Below are 19,890 nucleotides of genomic sequence, written 5' to 3' on the forward strand. Positions count from 1 at the left end.
ACACTAATTATAGAAAAATATACATAAGCAAAAAGAAAATAAAAATTAGTATTTATGCATGCAAAGCTGGTTCTTTTAATGTGTATGTAAGCAAATAGCTTTTAAAAGTAGGATTATGCTGTCCACACAGTTTTTTTTATAACATTTTTTCCCCACTTTCTATGTTATAATTTTTCATTTCAGTAAATATGCTACCCACATAACTTTTAATAGTTTTATAGTATTTCAGTATAAGATCCCGTGGATTAATTAACCAGTTTCCTATTCTTAGATACTTATTTTATTTCTAGCTTTTGTCATTATGAACAACACTGTAGTAAATATTCTTAAAGCTAAGTCTTTGCACACGTCTTTATTTAGGATAAGTGATGAGAAATAAAATTGCATTGTTGAAGACTTTGCATTTATAGGGCTTTTGGTTCATTTTTCCAAAATTGCCCTCTAGAAATTGTATTTTAATTTATACTCCTCATCAGCAATGTCTGCTTTTATCCCTTTCCCTGTACACATGAATGCTGATTATTTTGTATTTATTAGCTTAATTGTCAGATACCAGAAGGTAGCATATCAAGAATAATTTATATTGTTTCTCACTCAGGCATATTTAGGATGTGAAGGAAATTAAATTGGGACATTTATTTGATTGTTGGGTTAATTTGGTTGATTTGTTGGATAGGTAAGTAGACCTTTTCTCTTATTGGAAGGTACAAATTTGAACATTTGTTCAATGAGAGAAGTCTTTTCAGTTAGAAGAGTAATACTATACATTTCCTTGAGTTGCTTCCTCAGGTCAGTTTTAGAATACTCCAAACAATAAAGCTGTCAGATTTATTATCACATATTTGTACCACCACCACTCATGTATTTTCATATATGTGAATATATATTGATTTCTGTATATTTAAGATTAAAAAAAAAACCTAGGTTTTGGTAATATTTTAAAATTCAAAACTTAATGATCGAAACATAGATAAGGAACAGTTTTCTCTGTTATTTACTCTTTGGATTATCAAGAGCTGTGAAGGGTCTGAAATTTATCCTACTTAGAAACTGACAAGCTTGCCCCTTACCCTTTCATGGATACTGGCATAGGACACAAGACTCCATTTTCTTAATAGTCTGACTTGCTAAGCATAAACCAGTTCCCTTATCATCACTCAGCATTTGTTAATCAAGTAATCGTTTCAGCTCAACAAGGATAGATAAGGTTTACAGAATTTCCAACCCAGTAAGGTGTCACGTTAATTATGATTGTTCAAGTGTGAAAGTTCAAACAACATAAAGTGTTATTGGGGTCAACACAGTTCTTTAAGGGATCTAAGAAGGCAAAATTGTATCTTATTGTTAAGAGGAGCCTGCAAGTTCTGAAGGTCTTGGATTTCAACAGGTGCAGTGGGTGTGGCTGGGTCCTGGGGCTTGTTAGGAAATAACCTGAGCAATGACAAAAGAGGAGGAGAGCGTGGGCAGGTGAAAGGAACTATAGGTTGTCTGGCTTGGTTTAAGTGGATTTTCAGTATGCAGATTTGGTTGTTTTCAGCGTTTTCTGGGACTCAGTGCCTCTGGAGTGCATGCTTTGGGCTGTAGTTATCTGGGTATCCAGTCTTCCCTCTTTGGGTGGAAATGGAAGGGTTTCTTGGTTACTTGAAACTGGCTCAGGTGTGGCAAGGCACCTGGGCTGCCCATGTCTAAGACCCTGTCAGTGTAATGTAGATTGCTGGGCTGTGTGTGTGTGTCTGTGTGTTGTAGGGGAGGGTTGGGAGTAAATGTTAAAGAACCAACCTTTTTTTAGAGCATGGCATGCACTGCCAGCAGAAACAAAAAAGAACTTACGGGTAGAAAGCCATTCTTGAGATCTGTCAAGAAACCCTATTTTTTAAAATATATATATTATTTATTTATTTACTTGAGAGAGAGAGAGGGAGAGTGAGAGAGAGAGAGAGAGAGGACGAGCAGGGGCAGAAGGAGAGGGAGAAGCAGGCTCCCCACTGAGCAGAGAGCGGGCCTGAGGCCTGACATGAGGCTTGATCCCAGGACCCTCTGATCATGACCTGAGCCAAAGGCTGATGCTTAACTGAACCACCCAGGCATCCCAAGAAACCCTATTTTTAATTTGATGGTTTTTACATTTTAATACTGCCCCCTTTTTGGTGATAATCTCAGTTTAGGGGTTCACAACATTTTTTCAGTTGTAATTTGGGAAAGGTAAATGATGTGTTCTTATTATACCTGCTTTGCTTATTTTATAGTATTAAGCTGTCTATTTGATTCAGGCCACTTAACATCAATTTGGAAAAACCTAAGAATGGGTTAAAGGAGACCCTTCTGTTTCACAGTTTAGCACTTCCCAAGGAATTTTGCTCCTTAGTTCCAAGGTGAAAGTTACTTAGTTACTTACTTAGTTTCAGTGGTTTAAAGGAGACCCTTCTGTTTCACAGTTTAGCACTTCACAAGCAGTTTCACAAAGTGCTAGTCACTTAGTTCCAAGTTAGCATCATTTATATTATTACAGATAAATACGATTTCGTGGGTATATGTAATTTTAGTATTAATGATAAAGGGTCTGGGAAATGAGAGTGACTTTTTTTTTTTTAACCATGAAATGATTGTGTTTTTAAATCATGAATGGATCTAGTTTGGTACAAGGTAAGTTTTGCTATAGCTTATTGTCTTTGGAGAATCACAGTGTTTTTTAAAAATTTTATTTATTTTAAAAGATTTTATTCACTTATTTGAGAGGGAGACAGAAATGGTGATAGAGAACATGAGTGGGGAGGAGAGGGAGAAGCAGGCTTCCTTCTGAGCAGGGAATCCAATGGGGCTCGATCCCAGGACTTGGGATCATGACCTGAGCCAAAGGCAGATGCTAACCAACTAAGCCACCAAGCTGCCCTGAGTCCTAGTGTTTAAAGCTTCAGAGAGAATGTAAGTTATGTGCTTTATCCCTAGGGGTGTTGAGATAGATGAAACCATATTATAGCATCATAACCAAGTAAGTCACAAAGTTGGGTCCCAAACCCAAACGTGTGCTATCCACTCCACTATACTGTGCACATCTCTGGCTTCCAATGAAGCTGTTCATATTTTGTCCAAGCTTGGCCCTTATTGAAGTAATTAGAGGTTGGAAAGATCTTGTAATTGCTTGGCCCAGACACTTACTTAGGTCCAGAGTTCAGCCTCCCTAGAGATGTTTTTGGCTCCTGGGCCTAGTGCCGACTGGATATGCAGCATATTTCCTGAAGCCTTTCCCAGACAAGCAGTAGTCTTCCACCAGCTTCTGGTGCTAGAGCGCACAAAGCTAACAGCATTAATCAGAAGATACTGCTAACTCTTTGTTGTTTTTTTGAAATCCATCTATCAGTGTGTGAATGAAGTTGGGGATGGGGGATGGCAGCGCTGGGAGTTTTGGATCCCTGTGAGGATGCCAAGACATCTGTTCCCTTTATGTTTGTCAGGATGTGATTAGAGTGCTAAATCAAAGTGAAACAAGAACAAAAAATACCTTAAGGATACTCCTTAAGAATTTTTATTTTGACGTTCTATTTTAAAAATCATCTAACTGAAATTTTTGTAGGTATTTGGTAATAGAGGTTTCTGATGAGTGTATAAGCAAATTAATAAGTATTAAAAAGCTAAATCTGTCGTCCTCCATTTTTTCATATGTACCACTTACCTCTGCACTTAAGCAGCTTTTAAAAGATGGCATATTTTTTCATTGTGTGCTTCAGATTAGAAAAGGCTGCTCATATTTGTTTCACGTTCTTTGAAAATGGCCTCTAGATTCTTTTCTTTTTTTTTTTAAGATTTTATTTATTTATTTGACAGAGATGACAAGTAGGCAGAGAGGCAGGCAGAGAGAGAGAGGAGGAAGCAGCCTCCCTGCTCTATCCCAGGACCTTGAGATCATCACCTGAACTGTAGGCAGAGGCTTTTAACCCACTGAGCCATCCAGGTGCCCCTGGCCTCTAGATTCTCACTTATTGTTTATAATTAAGGCTGAGATGTTGCTGGTTTTACTTAAGCTGATTTCATCCTTTTTATTTTGACCAGGTAGGTTGGTTGAGGTGGCTAAACAGCAGAAGTGGAGGGTGCAAAGTGTTATTCTTCGCCAACATTGAAATAGGATAGCATATCTGTGAGTTTTTTGAAAGTGTTAAGATTTGATTAAGAAGCCTATTTTGATTTGAATAGTGAAGCAGAGTGGAAATGCGGTGTTGGACTTTTTACATTATAATATCCCGATTTGTGAATATTCTCCAAATCCTGCCCCCTAGGATATTTGTTACTTTTTATAATCCTCAGAGTTACTAGACATGGATGTTATCTGTATAGAGGTTATATATTTTAAAAAATTATATTACTTAAAATATTCTTTTCTGCATTTTTTTTGAGATATTTCTAAAATACTATACTTTTTTTTTTTCTTTCCCACTCACCTCACAACTTTTGCTAAATAAATGGAGACTACTAGTTTTTAGCTAAAGAATGGCAGTGGAAAATAGCTCTAGAGCACAGATAAATATTTGATCATTAAATTTCTATTTCCTGTATATTCTTAGTTATTAAAACAGAACTTAAAGACATATTGTTTTAGTTCTTTGGGGGTGTCTCACTGTGAATATTTTCAAAATGGATCAATTTAAGACTTTCATTGCTATTATTGATTGATAAGTGACATGAACATGGTATTGGGTTTGATTAGAGCATGGCACTCCCCTGCCTTAGTATTTCTGGTCTTATCCTAAACAAATCATCCCTAAATGGGGACTTGAACTGAGATGAAGAATTAGGTGTTTAGTAATTGGTGGGTGGATTAAACTAATGATGAGGTAGCCAGATCCAGGAATCTCTAACTCTGTTTTATGAAAGGTGAAACTTTGGTTCCCAGTGGTTTATTGTGTAAGAGCATGTGACCGCTAAGTTGTGGAACTAGTGCTGCCTGGATCCAGGGCTTCCAACTCTTTCTCTAGACTTCTCTCTATTATGCCTGCTGGTGTGAAGAAGGATAGATGCCTGAGGGGAAGTTTCATGGGCTGTTAATTCAGAAACTCAAATTCTCTGCTTGTTCTTTTATTTTTTGATACCTTATGCAATTATTGGCTTATTTGCCTTTTTTTTTTGAATTTCCTTTGTTATAGTTATGATTCACCTGTGTCCATGTGATAAGACTCTCTACTTGAAGTTTAGAGGTGATTTTTATGAATCGATGAGAGAACACTAGTTGTGAATGATTTTAGTAATAAGGTGTTAAAAGCATGAGAAGCATTTGTAGCTATGAGAGTTCATACCAGTTGGTTGCATGGTACAGAGGGAAGTGGTTTTTGGATTTCAGTTTTAAAATGGAATGACACTTTTAAACTTATTGCCAGCATGGTCTTCACATGCAGCAGTTAGTACATCTGGGCTTAAATGTTTTGAAAACAGTATTTTTTTTTTTAAATCTATTCCACCTTGTCCCCTTTCTTCAAACTATGTATTGTGTATATATTTAGTACAATGAATCTCTACATTTGTTTCTATCTTAGAATATAAATTTAGGCAAGAGTCATCTTGTTATCTGGTGCTCAGTACATCATAGTCTTATGTTTGTAGACATGAGCATATTTGTGAAGATAATATAATTTGTATTCTTTTGGAAGACTTCTAGGCATGTATAGTGGTGTAGCTAGATGTGTGAATAATTTACACTTGGATCCGTTTGGTGAGAAAAAGCTTGCTATGATTTCAATAATTTCAACTTTTTTTGGAAAAGAATTTACATATACATCTTCGTGTATCTCATCCAAACCCATTAAATTTGAGCAAATCATCAAGAGGTAACATAGGAAAGAATCTCCTTTCCTCGAATAAATAGGCAAATAATGTAGCTAGACAGTGACTGAGTGGAAAGTAGAAGGTAGTAGTAGTTCTAAGATTCAATTTTCTGGTTTGTTAAACTGTGACAAGTATAATAAAAATTAATTGGTGAACTATAACACAGTTATTTGTATAGTCAGAATTTTTCTTTGGGAAGAAATAAGATTAACAATGTCTTCCTTTTATCTACCCGAAAGAATGTTGGGATATAGTTAGATTAAATTTATTTGCATAATATAAATATAAATTTATGTAAAGTTGATTTTATGAAGGTGAAAATAATTGACTTATAAAAGAATACCTTTATTCAGGTGAATGATTGCTGAGTTGCAGCCCAGAATTTTTTTGTAATTTTTTTTTTCTTTTCTTTGCCCTCTGCTTTTAGCTTTTTCCTGAACTCATGCATCAGTATCAAGTTTTTATTATATGTATGTGCTATAAAAGATACATAATGATGAGATAAAAATAAACCAAGGTGGTGGGGGAAGCAGAGGGAATCAAGACTGGTTGGTTGTAAAGGTGGTAATTTAAAAAGTAAACATGAAGTGTAAACATAAAAAAATTACTCCAAAATTATGACATAAGTATGGGGAAATATTTTATATTAATCTCTGCAAGCCATGTGTACATCTGGATGGTCATTCTAATTCTTCTGTGGATACGTACCTATAGCCAGTGTGGTAAGTTTAGAGAAGTGTCACTTTCTCTTAATGATTCTTCCATTTCATCCCCAACCCCACCTGGTAAAGGTAACTAACTTCAGTGTTTTCTTGTTTATTTTCCCTCTGTTTATTTTTGTCATGATATCAGATATATGCATTAAATTTTTTCTATTTCTTATATATATATAATTTTACGTACATGTTATATATGTATTGTGTATATAACTTATATGTTATACGTATAATTAAAAATTTTTCCCTTTCTCATATATGTGTATCATGAAGGTAATTTTTTAAAAATTTTTATTCCATTATCATTAACATACAAGGTGGTATTAGTTTCAGGTGTACAATATAGTGATTCAGCAATTCAATACTTAGTGCTCATGAAGATAAGTGTACATTTATTTATTTATTTATTTATTTATTGAGAGCAGGAGGAGGGAGGGGGCTAGGGAGAGAGAGTCTTAAGCAGGTTCGATCTCATGACCTGAGCCGAAACCAAGAGTCGGATGCTTAACTGACTGAGCCACCCAGGCGCCCCCAAGATAAATGTACTTTTAATCCCCTTCACCTATTTCACTCATCTGCTCATCCACCTCCCCTCTTGGATGGAGGTAGAGAATATAATGCTAAGTGAAATATGTCTGTCAGAGAAAAAAATTTATGTGGACTGTTAGAAAAGAATGGATGAACAAAGGGAAAAAGAGAGACAAACCCCAAAACAGAACCTTAACTATAGAGAACAAAAAGATAGTTACCAGGAGAAACTTTTTTTAGTTAAATTTAAATATGCATGTATCATTTAAATATGAATGTATTGTTTTTCATAGTTGTATAGTACTTTTTTGGTGTATGGACAGTAGTTTATTCAGCCAGTCTCCTGGTTGGACATTTAGATAGATTCCAGTATTTTGCAGTTACAAATAATCCTTCACAATGAATAACCTTGTGCATATATATTTTTGCCTTGTTTCAGATGTATCAGATAGATTCTTAGAAGTAAGATTGCTGGGTCAAAGGGAACATACAGATGGACTTTTGTGAAACAATGCCAAATTCCCTTCCATAGGATTATATCATTTTTCATTCCCACCAGCAATGTATGACGGTACTTTCTCACAGCTTTGACAACAGAATATATGGAGTGTCAAAGATAAACAAAGCCAAATACTAAATCAAAGTTTTATGGACAGATTTTCAACCCCTAATATACTGTTGAAATAGGGCAAAGAATCCACTGTGAACCAGGCTCAACTTCCATTTGTACAGAGGTGACTGAGCGTTTTAAAGGGAGAGGGATGAGGCGACACTCAGAGTCAGGGAATGAAAAATTACAGAAAACAGGAATTGGGGGTTAGTCGCAGTGAAGCCCATCTTATTAGTCTTTTCTTCAGTCTAATTGCATTGGCTAGTACTTTCATAACATTGTTAAATAGTGGTGGGGATAGTGAGCAGCCTTGTCTTATTCCTGACCTGACCATAGTAGGTATGCTGTAGTTTCCTTATCTTAAAGAAATATCCATCCATCTTAGTTTTTTTTTATGAGTTATTATGAGGAACAGCTGTTGAATTTTGTCAGAAGGTTTATTCCAGTATCTATTAGGATAATCATTTGGTTTTTCTTGTAAGACTGTTAATTTGATGAGTTATATTAATAGATTTGTTGGATTGAACCATACTGCCATTCTTGGCATAAACCCAACACAGGTAGTCTGGCTCAAGAGCTTAACAACTCCTTTATTTCACTACTTCCTAGTTGAATTTCAGAAATTTGACATGTTTGCACAAAAGTGAACTGAGCCATACAAGTTTATGTTTTTATTAATTGCTTGATGAATTTTTTTTTAATTTTTAAAATTTATTTTCAGCATAACAGTATTCATTGTTTTTGCACCACACCCAGTGCTCCATGCAATCCGTGCCCTCTCCAATACCCACCACCTGGTTCCCCCAACCTCCTACCCCCCACCCCTTCAAAACCCTCAAATTGTTTTTCAGAGTGCATAGTCTTTCATGGTTCATCTCCCCTTCCAATTTCCCTCAACTCCCTTCTCCTCTCTAACTCCCCATGTCCTCCATGCTATTTGTTATGCTCCACAAATAAGTGAAACCATATGATAATTGACTCTCTCTGCTTGACTTATTTCACTCAGCATAATCTCTTCCAGTCCCATCCATGTTGCTACAAAAGTTGGGTATTCGTCCTTTCTGATGGAGGCATAATACTCCATAGTGTATATGGACCACATCTTCCTTATCCATTCGTCCATTGAAGGGCATCTTGGTTCTTTCCACAGTTTGGCGACCATGGCCATTGCTGCTATAAACATTGGGGTACAGATGGCCCTTCTTTTCACGACATCTGTATCTTTGGGGTAAATACCCAGGAGTGCAATTGCAGAGTCATAGGGAAGTTCTATTTTTAATTTCTTGAGGAATCTCCACACTGTTCTCCAAAGAGGCTGCACCAACTTGCATTCCCACCAACAATGTAAGAGGGTCCTCTTTCTCCACATCCCCTCCAACACATGTTGTTTCCTGTCTTGCTAATTTTGGCCATTCTAACTGGTGTAAGGTGGTATCTCATGTGGTTTTAATTTGAATCTCCCTGATGGCTAGGATGATGAACATTTTTTCATGTATCTGATAGCCATTTGTATGTCTTCATTGAGAAGTGTCTGTTCATATCTTCTGCCCATTTTTTGATATGATTGTCTGTTTTGTGTGTGTTGAGTTTGAGGAGTTCTTTATAGATCCTGGATATCAACCTTTTGTCTGTACTGTCATTTGCAAATATCTTCTCCCATTCTGTGGGTTGCCTCTTTGTTTTCTTGACTGTTTACTTTGCTGTGCAGAAGCTTTTGATTTTGATGAAGTCCCAAAAGTTCATTTTCGCTTTTGTTTCCTTTGCCTTTGGAGACGTATCTTGAAAGAAGTTGCTGTGGCTGATATCGAAGAGGTTACTGCCTATATTCTCCTCTAGGATTCTGATGGATTCCTGTCTCATTTGAGGTTTTTTATCCATTTTGAGTTTATCTTTGTGTACAGTCTAAGAGAATGGTCAAGTTTCATTCTTCTACATATAGCTGTCCAGTTTTCCCAGCACCATTTATTGAAGAGACTGTCTTTTTTCCACTGTATATTTTTTCCCGTTTTGTCAAAGATTATTTGACCATAGAGTTGAGGGCTGTCTACTATCTGGCCTCTCTACTCTATTCCACTGGTCTGTGTGTCTGTTTTTATGCCAGTACCTTGCTGTTTAGTGATCACAGCTTTGTAGTAAAGCTTGAAATCAGGTAGCATGATGCCCCCAGTTTTATTTTTGCTTTTCAACATATCCTTCGGGGATATGAGTGATTCGGGGTCTCTTCTGATTCCATACAAATTTTTGGATTATTTGCTCCAGCTCTTTGAAAAATACCGGTGGAATTTTGATCGGAATGGCATTAAAAGTATAGATTGCCCTAGGCAGTATAGACATTTTAACAATGTTTATTCTTCCAATCCAAGAGCATGGAATGGTCTTCCATCTTTTTGTGTCTTCTTCAGTTTCTTGCATGAGTGTTCTGTAGTTTCTCGAGTACAGATCCTTTACCTCTTTGGTTAGGTTTATTCCCAGGTATCTTATGGTTCTTGGTGCTATAGTAAATGGAATCAATTCTCTAATTTCCCTTTCTGTATTTTCACTGCTAGTGTATAAGAAAGCCACTGATTTCTGTACATTGACTTTGTATCTTGCCACGTTGCTGAATTGTTGTGTGAGTTCTAGTAGTTTGGGGTTGGAGTCTTTTGGGTTTTCCATATAAAGAATCATGTCATCTGCGAAGAGAGAGAGTTTGACTTCTTCATGGCCAATTTCGATACCTTTTATTTCTTTTTGTTGTCTGATTGCTGTTGCTAGAACTTCTAATACTGTGTTGAACAAGAGTGGTGAGAGTGGGCATCCTTGTCGTGTTCCTGATCTCAACGGGAAGGCTGCAAGCTTTTTCCCATTGAGGATGATATTTGCTATGGGTCTTTCATAGATAGAGTTGATGAAGTTCAGGAATGTTCCCCCATCCCTATACTTTGAAGCGTTTTAATCAGGAATGGATACTGGATTTTGTCAAATGCTTTTTCTGCATCAATTGAGAGGACCATGTGGTTCTTCTCTCTTCTCTTATTTGTTGTATCACATTGATTGATTTGCGAATGTTGAACCATCCTTGTAGCCCAGGGATGAATCCCACCTGGTCATGGTGGATAATCTTTTTAATGTGCTATTGGATCCTGTTTGCTAGGATCTTGTTGAGAATCTTAGCACCCATATTCATCAGTGATACTGGTCTGAAATTCTCCTTTTTGGTAGGATCTTTGCTTGGTTTGGGGATCAGGGTAATGCGGGCTTCATAGAAAGAGTCAGGAAGTTTTCCTTCTGCTTCAATTTTTTGAAACAGCTTCAGGAGAATAGGCATTATTTCTTCTTTGAGATTTTGGTAGAATTCCCCAGGGAATCCTTGATGAATGTTTTAATATGCACGGAGCTTAGAGGAGGGCAAGGTCATTATGGAGAGAAGAAATGTTTTGAAAGAGAGAGGACTGCTACCAATATGTGCTCATTTGCTGTGTAGCTTATTTCTACAAGCTGTTTACTTTGGAGGGCTTAATATATATCTGTCTTACTAGCCTTTCAGTGTCTTATCGGCATGATTGGTTATGCTAGTTTGATTACAAAAGGAAGAAATGCTATGAAATCTCAAATGATGAACCAAATGCTCCATTATGGTAGAAAGAGCAAAATGGAATGGAGGTATCACTCTCTCTACAGAAAAAAAAGGGCAGAGTAACAAGCTGGTAGTTTATACAAAGGATAGAGGGTAAAAAAAATCTACTCATTTTCATTAGGGAGATTTGAGACTACATATTGTTTCATGGCCATGTTATGTAAAACATTATTTTTAAATGTTATTAATAGATATGGAACATCTATAATATCCATGTGATTTCTAAAATTTAGGGATTGTCAAAGGTACTTAATTTACATAAATGACATAATAGATTGATTTCCTTTTTGCAAGTTGTGATAATTTTTAAAGGTGACTTTTCTCATTTTCTTCAGCATGTTACACCAGACAGCTATATTCCATGCCTTGCTGACCTGTGCAAAGCACTGTGGGAAGTTATGCTCAGCTATTACAGGACTATGGAATGGCATGAAAAGCATGACAGTGAGGATACTACTTCTGCTTCTGGTAGGAAATTATTTTATTTTAAAACCAACTATAAATATGCCATATTTCTGGAATAAGGAGAAAAAAAAGGGATAGCCATTTCAGGAACTTGAGTGACCCATAGGTTAAATATTCACTGAAGAAAGTCATTCAGCTTCTATAAAAGCTCCATTACCTTCAGGGATTAACTGGCCCAAAGGTCTTCTTAAGTGATAGATACTACCAGTTTTCATGAATATGTGATGATGGCTTTAGGACTAAATTCTTAACAAAGGGCTTTTAAGAAAATTAATTGCAAACTAAGTAAGACACTGGTCTGTCCAATTTGCTGTAAAATTAATGCTAATGTTTAATATAAAGTCTGTTTGGTAATTTTCAAGTTGTACTCATAAATCTGGAGTATAAGAATTAATAATTATACTTTTCTGGGGTGCCTGGATAGCTCAGTCAGTTAAGTGTCTGCCTTTGGCTCAGGTCATGATCCCAGGGTCCTAGGATTGAGCCCCATGTTGGACTTCCAGCTCAGCAGGGGGTCTGCTTCTACATCTGCCTCTTCCCTCCCCTTCATGTTCTTTCTCTCTCAAATAAATAAATAAAATTTTAAAAAAATTTTTTTTTAAATTATACTTTTCTTCCTATGAAAACACAGCAGGACTTAAAATTTCATAAAAATAAGGTTTTAAAATAGTAATCTTGGAATGGAAAACACAACTTTAAATGATTATGGTATAATCAGCTACATAAAGAACAAATCTTTCAACAATAATATTAACTAGACATATTTAAATTACTTCATTTGTATAGTTACGTATCTTAAGTGGTTATCCTTGAACAATAAAAGTATTCAAAATATGTTAAAAAGTGAAAAATGTTTTTATCAGCATTCTGTTTAATATGGGAAAAATAAATTACACTGCACAAGTTTTTTGTGTTGCATGCAATTTAATGTAGCTAGTCAATCAAATTAGTAACTTGTAATTTCTGAGGTGCTTGATTTCTGTGTTTGGGTGGGTGGAAGAACACAATTCATACTGTAGGATTCTGGTAGTATAAAAGACGTAAGTTTAATGTTTATCTTGACTCATAAGAAGCTTATAAATATTGGTAGATATAGATAGTAAGAAATAGCAGAAAATAGCAAGAAGAAAATTCTATAGAAGGATTTTCATCCTTTTAGAAACACTGCTGGGGGAATGTAAAGAAGGAAAGAGGAGAAAGCAGAGAAAAGGTGTGGGTCCTGAGCCAGGTTTCTGCCAGACTGTTTTTACCCAGCTTCCTTCTTAAAGTGGGACGTTAAAAAATCAAAGCAAACAAACAGTTCCATAGGGTGGTGTAACGCATCTACCTGAAAGTTTGCTGTCAAGTTTAGGGGTAATGTAAAGTGCTTACACTGGTTTCTGCTGATACCAAAGGAAATGGGTCAAGAGATAACGATGATGGTGATGAAATGTCCATAGGCCTTTTCTTTTCTTTCTTTCTTTTTTAATCTCAGGTTACTTAGGGAATTGCTGGGCTTCCTGGGACTCCAGACCTTCACAAGTTAATCCTGTTTTGGCAACCTTTATTTTTGTCTAGGTGTGAAAACTTAAGACATTGCAACACCTCTTTTCCCTTTTCTAGTACATTATTTAAGGAGAAACCTGAGAGAAAGCTCGGAACAAAATTAATATACACCTTAGATGTAAGCATGTGCATCATTACCTTACTGTATGAGCAGTTCTGCAGTCTGTACTCTTGTTAACATGCATATTAACTGACAGTTAGGTTAATGGGTCCAGTAATGCCCCAGCAGTAGGCAGTATAGAAGTCACTGAGAACCCCGTCTCTGGGATCACACTATTCAACTTGGAATCCGGGCTCCAATTGCATATGTACTGAGTGGTCTTAAGTTTAAAATACTTAACATTTCATGGTCTAAGTTTATATATCTTATCAAGTGCTTTTAATCCTAACACCTATTTTTGATATTGTTTTGATTGTATAAATATTGAACATATTTTCTATATTTTACATAGGCTTACAATATATGAGAGTTAAAATGATTTCTTTCTTTTTTTTTTTTGGAAACAATGTTGTGAAGCAAATCTGAAATGTGTATCCTCTTTTATTTTCAGAAGGGAGTAATATGGGTACTGAAGAAACTAATTTTGATCGTGGCTACATAAAAAAGAAATTAGAACATGGACTTACACGAATATGGCAGGTTTGGATTTTTTTAATTATTTTTTTTACAAAAACAACAGAAAGTTTCATGTCTAAGCTGTTTTAGAAATTCAGTGTTTGAATTTTCTGTACTTATTTGCATTCTTATAGAATTAATTCTGTGTTTTTCTTTGGACTAAATCTGTTCTTTAATTTAGCTCACAGTTGTATTTGACTGTAATTGACTGTAAATCTTTTAATTTGAATATCACCATTGGAAATATGCATAGATTTCTTTAATACATTTTTGCTTTTAGTGTCCTAGCAAATGTATGCTTTCCTAAAGAAATTGCTTTCTTATTGAGATACTCTATTTTTATTTCATTTGTGTTTTCTTTCCTTTTCTATTAATTTTAGGAAAAGGATAACTAAATAGGTAACGTAATTGGGCTGAAATCTAGTATAGAATGAAAAAAATTTTTCTCAATTACTTTTGTTCTTTGAGGGCATCTTATGTATTTCTTGGCTGAACGTACCTTCTTTAACTTTTCTTTTGCAGTTTAGTAGCATAGTTGTTATCAGATAAATTTGTTAATTTGTTAAAATTTATTATTTCGTAGATAAAAGTGTAATTTCTTTGAAGATAACTCTTTTTTGTTCTTTATGGACTGCTCTTTTGGATCATATGATAACTATTTTTAATTTTTTGAGGAACCTCAATCCTGGTTTTCACAGTGGCTGCACTGATTTACATTTCCACCAACAGTGCACAATCCTTTTTCACATCCTCAGCATTTGTTATTTCTTGTCTTTTTGATTTTAGCCACTCTGACAGTTATAAGAGGATACCTCGTTATGGTTTTGATTTGCATTTCCCTAATGATTAGTGACATTGAGCATCTTTTCATGTGTCTGTTGGCCAACTATATGTCTTCTTTGGAAAAATGTCTACTCAGATCCTCAGCCCATTTTAATTGGATTATTTGGGATATTCAGTGTTGAGTTGTATAATTTCTTTATGTATTTTGGGTATTAACCCTTTAAAATTTTACATAAGCTTACAATACATGAGAATTAAAATGATTTTTTTTTAAACAAAAGTGTTGTGAAGTTGCTGTGGCTGATATCGAAGAGGTTACTGCCTATATTCTCCTCTAGGATTCTGATGGATTCCTGTCTCATTTGAGGTTTTTTATCCATTTTGAGTTTATCTTTGTGTACAGTCTAAGAGAATGGTCAAGTTTCATTCTTCTACATATAGCTGTCCAGTTTTCCCAGCACCATTTATTGAAGAGACTGTCTTTTTTCCACTGTATATTTTTTCCCGTTTTGTCAAAGATTATTTGACCATAGAGTTGAGGGCTCTCTACTACTATCTGGCCTCTCTACTCTATTCCACTGGTCTATGTGTCTGTTTTTATGCCAGTACCATGCTGTTTGGTGATCACAGCTTTGTAGTAAAGCTTGAAATCAGGTAACGTGATACCCCCAGTTTTATTTTTGTTTTTCAACATATCCTTAGCGATTTGGGGTCTCTTCTGATTCCGTGCAAATTTTTGGATTATTTGCTCCAGCTCTTTGAAAAATACTGGTGGAATTTTGATCGGAATAGCATTAAAAGTATAGATTGCTCTAGGCAGTATAGACATTTTAACAATGTTTATTCTTCCAATCCAAGAGCATGGAATGGTCTTCCATCTTTTTGTGTCTTCTTCAGTTTCTTTCATGAGTGTTCTGTAGTTCCTCAAGTACAGATCCTTTACCTCTTTGGTTAGGTTTATTCCCAGGTATCTTATGGTTCTTGGTGCTATAGTAAATGGAATCAATTCTCTAATTTCCCTTTCTGTATTTTCACTGCTAGTGTATAAGAAAGCCACTGATTTCTGTACATTGACTTTGTATCTTGCCACGTTGCTGAATTGTTGTGTGAGTTCTAGTAGTTTGGGGTTGGAGTCTTTTGGGTTTTCCATATAAAGAATCATGTCATCTGCGAAGAGAGAGAGTTTGACTTCTTCATTGCCAATTTCGATACCTTTTATTTCTCTTTGTTGTCTGATTGTTTTGCTAGGACTTCTAATAAAAAAAAATGTTGTGAAGCAAATCTGAAAGTGTATCCTCTTCTATTTTCAGAAGAGAATAACATGTATTTGCAAATATCTTCTCCCATTCAGTAGGTTGCTTTTCCATTTTGTTGATGGTTTCTTTCTCCATGTAAAGTTTTTTATTTTGGCCTAGTCCCAATACCTTATTTTTGCTTTTGTTTCCCTTGCCTGAGGAGATCTATCTATAAAGATGCTAATAAGGCTTATGTCCAAGAGATTACTGATTATGCTTTCTTTTTTTTTTTTTTTTTTAAATGAATTTTCCTGCTCGGAGCCTGATGTGGGACTCGATCCCGGGACTCCAGGATCACACCCTGAGCCGAAGGCAGTCGTCCAACCAACTGAGCCACCCAGGCGTCCCTGATTATGCTTTCTTTTAGGAGTTTTATAGTTTCAGGTCTCATAGTTAGGTCTTTAATCCATTTTGAGTTTTGTTTTTTTTTTTAAGGTGTTATTTATTTGAGAGAGAGAGAGGGCAAGCAAATGGAGGGAGAGGGACAAGCAGACTCTGTGCTGAGCAGAGCCCAATACCTGGCCTGATCTCAGGACCTGGAGATCATGTCCTGAGCTAAAAAATCAAGAGTTGATTGCTTAACTGACTGAGCCACCAGCTGCCCCTATTTTGAGTTTGGTTTTGTGTGTGGTTTAAGAAGGTGATCTGGTTTCATTCTTTTGCATGTAGCTGTCCAGTTTTCCCAGCATCATTTATTGAAGAGACTGTCTTTTCTCCATTGTATATTCTTGCTTCCTTTATCATACCATAGAAGTGTAGGTTTATATCTGGGCTCTCTATTTTATTCCATTGATCTACGTGTCTATTTTTGCACCAGTACCATACTGTTTTGATTAGTACAGCTTTGTAGTGTATCTTGAAATCTGGAACTGTGATACCTCCAGTTCTGTTGTTTTTTTCTCAAGATTGCTTTGGCTTTTTGGGGTCTTTTTTGTGGTTCCATACAAATTTTAGGATTATTTCTTCTACTTTGGTAAAAAATGCTGTTGGTATTTTGATAGGGATTGCATTAAATCCGTAGGCTGCTTTGGGTAGTATGGGCATTTTAACAATATTAATTCTTCCAGCCCACAAACATGGAATATCTTACCATTTGTTTGTGTTGTCTGCAGTTTCTTTTGTCATTGTTTCATAGTTTTCAGAGTAAAGGTCTTATACCTTTTTGGTTAAGTTTCTTCCTAGGTATTTTATTCTTTTTGGCACAATAGTTAAGTGGAATTCTTTTCTTTTCTTTTTTATTTTTTTTTTGTTAATATTTTATTTATTTATTTGACAGAGAGAGAGAGATCACAAGTAGGCAGAGGCAGGCAGAGAGAGTGGGGGAAGCAGGCTCCCTGCTGAGTAGAGAGCCTGATGTGGGGGTCAATCCCAGGACCCTGAGATCATGACCTGAGCCGAAGGCAGAGGCTTTAACCCACTGAGCCACCCAGGCGCCCCTGAAATTATTTTCTTAATTTGTCTTTCTGCTACTTTGGTATTAGTTTATAGAAATGCTACCAATTTCTAGGTATTAATCTTGTGTCTTGCAACTTTACTGAACTCATTTACTACTACTAGTAGTTTTTTGGTCGCATCTTTAAGGTTTTCTATGTATAATATCCTGTCATCTGCCAGTGACAATTTAAGTTCTTCCTTACAAATATGGGTGCTGCTTCTTCCTTCTTCTTGTCTTATTGGTGTGGCTAGGACATCCAATACTGCGTTGAATAAAGTAGCAAGAGTAGCATCTTTGTCTTGTCCCTGATCTTAGAGGAAATGCTCTGTTTTTTTTCAACATTGAGTATGTTAGCTGTGGGATTTTTATGTATTGCCTTTGTTATATATTAAACTACTTTTTATTTACCATTAATTATGGGTTGGGCTGACTTTTTTCTGAATATTATGTTTACTGGAAAGGGAAATCTCATTAAGTATACATCTAAAGTCAGATATGAATTGTTTCTGATTTAATCTCCTGATTAGTCTCCTACTATTAGACACTAGTCATACTTAATTGTAATTGTAGAATCCATGATATAATTTCTGGTAACCCAGTGTGCTTTGAAATATTGGCCTGGCATTTTATATAGTCGGTTTCCATTCAGTCTGGCAACTTGATTTCATTCTAGGTAAAGGAAAATCTGCTAAATAGGAGAGTTGTTTTTTGTGGTTTTTTTTTTTTTTTTTTTTTGTAAGATTGTATTTATTTGCCAGAGAGAGAGAGGGCATCAGTGAACACAAGCAGGGGAAGCGGTAGGCAGAGGGAGAAGCAGGCTGTCCACTGAGCAAAGAGCCCAATGCGGGACTCGATCCCAGGACCCCCGGATCATGACCTGAGTGGACGCTTAACTGACTGAGCCACACAGGTGTCCCTAAATATGAGGTTTAGTAAAGCTATTCTCATTTAAGCATTTGGCCAGTTAATGGAAGTGATCATGCTTTTGAGTATAGACTATTGTGTGTAGGTTTCAGGGTTTAAAATATCTTCATCTCCATCACTCCAAGTCTCCTTTGCCCTCCCCCCCACCCAATTCTCAATAGTTCTGAAACAGTATTTTGCATACTTTGGGAACTCATTGAGTATTAATTGAAATTATAAGGCTCAGTACAGTTGAAAAAAGCAGAAACTCTGAAAAACAAATGTTTTTTGATAACACATTCAGCAGGCAAAACCTGACCTGATTTGAATTCATTGAGTAGCAGAACCAAACCTGTGTTGTCATTAAGGTTTTTTGTAGTATTTATCTCATTAAAGTGAACATTTATATGTTACAGGAATATTAATGTGTTTTATTTTGGGATACTGCCTTCGACTCCACTTGTGGGTGTTAAGTATATATGTTATATACATTTCTAACCATAATACATTTCTAACATCTGAAATGTTGAATTCCAAACCACAAATTAGCACGTGACAATTTATATACATTTATTATAAATTTATTATAGAGATAATGAAAAGTGAAAAGCATAAGAAGATAACTTTTTTAACATAAAAACTAAACTCAAAATCAGAAAGACTGATTTTTTGATATGAAAATTTTTAGAATATTTTCCATGCGTTTAGACTCAAAAAGAAAATTTATAAGAAAAAGGTCATGTCAGTTGTACAATTTGGCAGACACTGTGGATTTAAGAACATGTTGGTGAACCCATGGTACTTGACCTTTTGGAGTTTATAAATCAAACTATACGAAAGTCTTGATATTCCAAGATTTTTATTTTCATCTTTAAATATTTGATATGTAAGAAATTATTCATATTATTCTTATGCTTCTTATTTCTTTTTACAATAGAGCATTGGGATTGCAATATTTTTACTTCTTGTGAATTTGAGATTTTCTTTATATCCTAGAATGTCACCCAGTTTAAAAATTTATGCCTGGGCATTTGGAAAATAACCATGTATTTCTTCTAGGAGTTAAGTTCTATGTGTATATTAAAGCAAGCTTATTATTAATTGTATTATTCTAATCTATATCTTTATTTTTTCTTTGTTTCCTTGGCCTGTGTAATTCTGAGGGAGGAGTTTTAATCTTCCAGAAGGATTGTAATTTTGTCAGGTTTTTATTTCTAATGTTAGCTTTTGCTTTTTTTACTTGGATGCTATGTTGATTGATGCTGCAGTGCTAATAAGCACTTTACCTACCTTCTTTGTATGTAATTCCCTTCATTAATTTAAAAAAATATGTGGTTCTTTTGTCCTGAGGCATTTTGCTGTGAATTCTAGCTTGCTTTATTATTACCATCGCTCTGTTTATTTTGTTCATATTTTCCTTTGACTGTCCCTTTATTTTAAAGGCTTTTAAGTCATGTTTTAATTGTGTCTTTTATAAATGTAAAAGAAATATTTTTTTGAGAGAGAGACTTTATCTTTTAATTGGGCAATTCAATCTGTTTATATTTTTATTGGTGTTTAATTCATA

The 19,890-nt window shown here is 35.4% G+C and overlaps 1 protein-coding gene across 1 annotated transcript in view; it reads left to right on the top strand.

Annotated features, from left to right (window-relative positions):
* The window catches only part of VPS50 (VPS50 subunit of EARP/GARPII complex), a 128,700-nt gene that overhangs the window by 45,858 nt on the left and 62,952 nt on the right, over positions 1-19,890 (top strand). The window contains exons 13-14 of the mRNA XM_044246030.1: positions 11,617-11,749; positions 13,843-13,931. Coding sequence (XP_044101965.1) covers positions 11,617-11,749; positions 13,843-13,931 — 222 coding nt within the window. The remainder of the gene's footprint in view (positions 1-11,616; positions 11,750-13,842; positions 13,932-19,890) is intronic.

Source organism: Neovison vison, chromosome 4, assembly GCF_020171115.1.
Source record: "Neovison vison isolate M4711 chromosome 4, ASM_NN_V1, whole genome shotgun sequence".
Taxonomy (NCBI): domain Eukaryota; kingdom Metazoa; phylum Chordata; class Mammalia; order Carnivora; family Mustelidae; genus Neogale; species Neogale vison.